The 5,826-nt window shown below is 36.9% G+C and overlaps 1 protein-coding gene and 1 long non-coding RNA gene across 2 annotated transcripts; both read right to left on the bottom strand.

Annotated features, from left to right (window-relative positions):
• Positions 1-1,221: 1,221 nt before the first annotated feature.
• On the bottom strand, positions 1,222-1,598 carry LOC109580311 (uncharacterized). The gene is made up of 2 exons (XR_002184176.1): positions 1,557-1,598; positions 1,222-1,488 (listed from the first exon to the last, which is right to left on the bottom strand). It is a non-coding gene; the product is annotated as an uncharacterized LOC109580311 (long non-coding RNA).
• A 955-nt stretch (positions 1,599-2,553) lies between these two features.
• Positions 2,554-4,130, bottom strand: LOC109580299 (uncharacterized). Its single transcript, XM_019993347.1, has 5 exons — positions 3,767-4,130; positions 3,197-3,717; positions 2,951-3,151; positions 2,631-2,896; positions 2,554-2,575 (listed from the first exon to the last, which is right to left on the bottom strand). Exons 2-5 carry the CDS (start codon positions 3,449-3,451, stop codon positions 2,554-2,556), a joined length of 744 nt encoding a protein of 247 aa, XP_019848906.1. The 5' UTR covers positions 3,452-3,717; positions 3,767-4,130.
• Positions 4,131-5,826: the final 1,696 nt, after the last annotated feature.

Below are 5,826 nucleotides of genomic sequence, written 5' to 3'. Positions count from 1 at the left end.
GTAAGTTTTTTCATTACCAAGTTATAGAGTTATTATTACGTCTTCTAGTGCTAAAAGTCCTTTTTATGGACTGTTTTGAACACAGATCATCCACATACTTCATTCAAATCCAGCCATCGCTTTTCCTTGAGTTTACAGGTAATATATATATTATTTTTATTTAGAAGTATAATTAAGTTCATTACGTGTAACGTTAAAATAGTTTATAGTCTTTGCACTTGTGGATGAATCCTATGAAAGATTTGTTGTTATTGTTATGTTTAATGACGTTTCTTTCAATTACTGTTGTAGCAGGGCCTCCTCCTCTTCCTTGGCTACCTCCCCCTCTTCCTTGGCCACCTCCCCCTCTTCCTTGGCCACCTCCATCTCTTCCTTGGCCACCTCCCCCTCTTTTTTGGCCACCTCCTCTTCCTGCTCCTCTCCCTCCACCTCGTCCCTGCTTCCCTTTACCCCTATGTTGTCTCCTTTTCTTCTAACAAAAAGAGATTAAGTTATTGTTTACATTAATGCTCCATTGTTACTTTGAATGTCTTTCCCTTCTCTCTCTCTGTCTCCCCTCCCGTGCCTGTGTTTTCTCCCGTCTCCGTCTCTTCTGTCCCCTCTGTTTCGTTTCCTGCCCCTGTTTCTTCCTCATCATCACTGTCCTTCATTTCTCCTCTCTTCCTCCTTCCTTCTATTAGTTCCAGCTGTCCTAATTTACAATGTCATAAAGCCTTTAATTTACACTTAAATTGTTTACTTTTAAGAGCTGGCCGAAACTGTTCCAAGTCTTAAAGTTAATAATTAGTGTTAAATGAAAGTACAAGTAATTCAACTATTATTAATTTAATTACCTAAGGACCTTCCTTCTTTCCTCTTGCCTAATGTTTGTAAATAAAACTAACCAAAATACAACGCAAAGTTACTTTTTAATACAATGGTTCTTCTTATTTCTGCTTGACAGCAAAAATTATTAGATTGCAATCATAAAAGAAAACTTACTTAGGCCATTTGATTCTATTAAAAACAATGTAATTTTAAATGTCAATTTCAATGTTACCATTCTCTTTTGTACTGTCTCCTCTCTCCTCTTTGTCTCTGTCCTTTTTGTCTATTTCCCCTTTCTCCTCTGTCGTCTCTCCTCTGTCTCCTTTCTTCTCTTTCTCCCTGACTTCTTTTTCTGCTATAAATACAGTTATTTTTTGCTTTTTAATGTACAACACAAACATATAAACAACTTACCAAGTTCATCTACCAAAAAAAGGCATTATAGTTATCACTATAGGGTTACACATTCCCAACTTACCATCAGATGGATGGACCTCAATGAGGACATCCTCTATTGGGGCAGCCATTACTTTTTGATTCTGAACTTACAGTTTCAGGTGTCTTATTTTATATCCTAAAGGTCACAGTTGACACTTGGTGTTCTTTGATTGGCTGTGAATGACGCAATGACTTCTATTTCGGTATTCTTCTCCCACACATTTTTATCATCAGTCCTCTCACCTGTAAAGATAAACACATATCACCTGCATGATAACTTCGAGACTAACTTTCTCTCAGCCAAGACTAACTTTCTCTCAGCCTTCCCTTTTGAGTTAGTAAGTTTTAAACAAAAAAGTGTGTGTGTTTATGTTGACGTCTCACGCACATACTAGTTCCACACCTTTGTTTTCAAAAAAGGGGATCCATAGTTTGTATGTCTTAGCGTTACAAACGAGTTCCTCTCTTTTAGGGGATCAATAGTTTGAATATTTGGCATTCAAACTAGTTCCACTCCTGTTTCAGGGGATCAATAGTCTGTTTGTTGTAGACAAACTAGTTCCTCTCCTGTTGAAAGGGGATCAATAGTATGTGCATTACACAAACTCACTTCTGTTATTCATTTACTGATTACATGGACAAGTTCTATTATGACCAAATTGACCACAGTTACCACATTTTTTTGTGTTGCAGGTGGTTCTAGAGATTGCCTAGGAGAATGTGGTACTTCAATCTCCATTGCAAAGTCTGGTGGATTATCTACACCTGGAGTTGATTGTCGAGATGATCCTGTTGGTCGAGGTGCATCAGGAAGTGGGCAGGTTACATCTTTACATTCGTATCTGCAAAACGATCTTATCTTTTCGTAAAGGTACCATTTCCTTTCAGTTGACATACCCTTTGGTGGTAATATATTAGGTAGTTCATCTTGCATTATTTGAGCGTCCTCCTTCAGCAAATTGAATTGTGTTACTGGGCCATCTACAGCTTGTCTGGCTGCAACTACACCAGGTGAGGTCGCATTTACAACAAAGTGTTGAAAGCCTTTGATGCCTTTTATTTTCTTGAATAATGTAGCAAAGTAACTACACCAGTCAAGTGTTTCTACAATGAGTTCACCATTGCTACTTCCTACTGGTTGGGCTTTGTTCACAGCAGATGATTGTTCTACAACTTGAATGAAGTCATCCAATGAGTCCACCTCTGCTTTACGGAATTTTTGCTTTAATAGTCCGAAGCACCAGTCTGGAGAAAATTTTGTGTGTCCAACTGTCAGAAAGGATATTGAAATGGACGCATAGAGTCCCGTCATGACTCTCCATAAGAGGTACTAAAATAAATAAAGAATTAAATTTAAAATGTTCATTATTGTGCATGTAATATACTTACTTAATAACTGTTTTTTTTTATTTTGCCCTGTGCAGTTGTCAGCATTGAAATGGATACTGACTGAGTTGAGGCCATGATTCTTTAAATAAAAATGTACCATGCTTATGACAGGATTTGCCCCTTTACCAGTGTCGAATGATTCATTGATCAAGAAATTAACCTGCTGAGGGATAGCTTCACAGCACACACCAAATATGTCACATTTCCTGGGAGTAAGAAAATAAATTGGACCTGCTTGTAGTGGACTTGAAGGATAGTGAACCTTTAAAAAAGTAAGTAAGCTAGATACACTTTCATAATTATCATAAAATGTTACCTGTTGAGCATAATCGAAGCTATAATGTGCTACAATATTTAACATAGCAAGTGGCCTTGTTAGTGGGGGATTGTAATTGTTTGCTGCATCAGTATACAGCCCTTTTAACAATAATTGTGCGGTTGCCTCTTTTAATACATCCTTATAGTACTCCCTTTCCTTTTTAACAAGACTTCTGTGATCTAGTGCCTTTTGCATTGCCTGAAAATTCTAAATAATACTTGTGTTATTACAATACTGACTTACCTCAGTTATCCTTTCATCTGATTGCATGTTAGCACTTCTTATAATCAGTCCACTTATCTCTTTACAAGTGGCACACAAGTCAGACATAGGCTTCATTTTTTCAATATATGGCAGGTAGCGTCGCCACAACATGTTGAATGTTGTTTCAGCACATGCTTTGACATAAAGCCCTTCACATGATTCCGCATACTCTAAGTATACCTGCCTTTTAGATGTACTGCATGGTAAGAACTTCTTATTCTCGTAACTTTTCATTCCAGGTATTCTTCCAGGAAGACTGATTCCATGGACTTCAGCGTAATTTCTGATAAAAGCAACAACCCGGAGAATATCATCATAAGTCAAAGAATGGTTTGGTGTCTTTCCAGCATTTCCGTGAACTCTAATAAAGTTAAGTACATAACATTGAATTTGTAAGTCTCATACCTTGGTATTAATCCATTTATTCTGTACTTTTTCATGATTTCCTCAAACCTGCTTTTGCCACATGCATGTAGCTTCAGAAATGTTACTCTACATATCTAGTTGAAAAACGATTAATTTTGTGTTGTGTCACTCATAGTTACAAACCTTATGACCTTGATGCATGAACGTAAAAAATTGCCTCTTTCTGTCTCCTGTGGTTGCCAGTCGACAATCCCCCCATGGTAGATGTTGCTGCCATTTGACTCATAATAGCAATTTCTTGAACAGGCTTTGCCATGGCTTGTATGTCACATCTATATGTTTTTATGTAAGAGTGACTGAACAGTGCATAGCAATTATCTGAGCAACCACATCCATGTTGAAAGAACTTTGATAATTCTTCTTCCTCCTGTAGGTCTTCCATCCTCATGTCATCACCAGAGTGAGTAGTTGAAGTAGCTGGAGCATCAGGCATCGCTGATTCTAAATCAAGATCTGATACTTGTAGCTCCACAGCCACCTCAGAATCAAACAGTGGTGGATTAATATCTTCATTACAATCTTTTGTCTCTTTCTCTTCTTTCCCTTCCTCTACCTCTTCTTCTTCCATATCTTCTACTGCTTCATAGTCTGTCTCTATCAATTAACAAATACACTGTATAACAAAGTTTAATATAATAATATTGTGCATTTATACAGGTGATGGAATGTCATTGTTGTGATAGCTAACCGCTATTCACAGTTAGCATGTAAACAGTGTTATGAATAAGCTTACCACTAGTTTCATCACAAAAGTAGTCCCCAAGAACTGAAGCAATGTAGTCACTGTCTCGAGGACCTATTTCTTCATTTAACAAGCGAGCAATGTCTCTTTCTGTAGCCATAGTTTTTATAAGTAGTCTTCTTCGTCTTTGTTATACTTTAAATAGTTGCTATAGAGACTCCATGGTTACCTAATGACGCATTAAAGCCCTCTGTTTTTATTCCGTGGTCGCTCCGTGTAACATTCTCCGAGCACAATCAAGGTAAAATGTCGAAGGGCTTATAACTCGGCAAAGAAGGCTTCGCTACCCCTGATTTTGGTATCAAATGATAGGATTTTGTTTATATAACATGTTTATGTGATAAAATGAATTTCGCCCAGGTAAAGATTTTTTGTGATTATGAGCCCATAGCTCAAAATGATAATTCCCGCAGATAGCCTGGTTTTCTCATATCAGGTCACATATACCACAGTAAATATAGCATTAATCTTGATCTATAATGATTGTTGGGATCACTTTCCTTACTATACTTGTGAAATGAAATAACTGCTTCAGTGCCTCTTTTGACCATCATGCCATAGCCATCAACCAATTTAATATCTTTTACAGAACTTAAATCAGAATTTTCAGCAGAGGGGAACATATCCATTACATCATAATTGTCATCATTACTAACACCGGAACCATATTTTACTTTAAATTTTGCAGCAAACTCAGCCAAACTCAAATATGCAAGTTGTCGTGGTCTGTGTATGTAACGCAGAACAATATTTTTACAAAAAACATCGTGGTCATCGTCTTGTAGAGGACAAAGAGCCTTATTATTTTTAAATAATGTGATACGATCCTCAATTGGACTAGTATTGATATGTTCAATGTCTCGACTCAGTTTAGTCATAGGTAATGATAACAAGCGATAAGCTGCTTCTTGTGCACTAAGGTCTCTATGATTTAAGAATGCAGCACCAATTTTGCGTAACTGTTGTGACAATTCTGAAGTTCTTTCCTGTGATGCGACTTGTTTCAAAAGTTCACTCATACTCTTTTCAGACTTGGTAATGTATGATGCCACATACATTACACAGGCGTAAGCATTAATGACAAATTGTTTGCCTGCCAAGCTATTAAAACATTTTCATTGTAATAGTTAATAAAGCAATCTTTTGGATCTTTCCTCAAAACTACTACATGACCAGAAGATGTGCTTGAAATTGCTCTTTCATATTCTTCTCTATTTGTTTGAGCTAGCTCAATCAATTCATCAATACTGATGTCAGTGTGACCATCCACTAGTAGCTTTCTTACATTTTCCAGAGATTTTTTGACTTTGTCACTCACATCATTATCACTACTAGACTGATAATCAATCAGTGTTCTTGAAGATGGAATTCTAGGAAAATTAAAGCGACATTTTTTACTTCGTTTGCAGTAAGTTGAGTGACGATGGGTTTGCAGTTCTTT

This window comes from Amphimedon queenslandica, unplaced genomic scaffold, assembly GCF_000090795.2.
Source record: "Amphimedon queenslandica unplaced genomic scaffold, v1.1 AMPQUscaffold_13498, whole genome shotgun sequence".
Classification (NCBI taxonomy): domain Eukaryota; kingdom Metazoa; phylum Porifera; class Demospongiae; order Haplosclerida; family Niphatidae; genus Amphimedon; species Amphimedon queenslandica.
The sequence above is the reverse complement of the archived record's forward strand: the minus strand, read 5'-3'. Positions and strand labels throughout refer to the sequence as shown.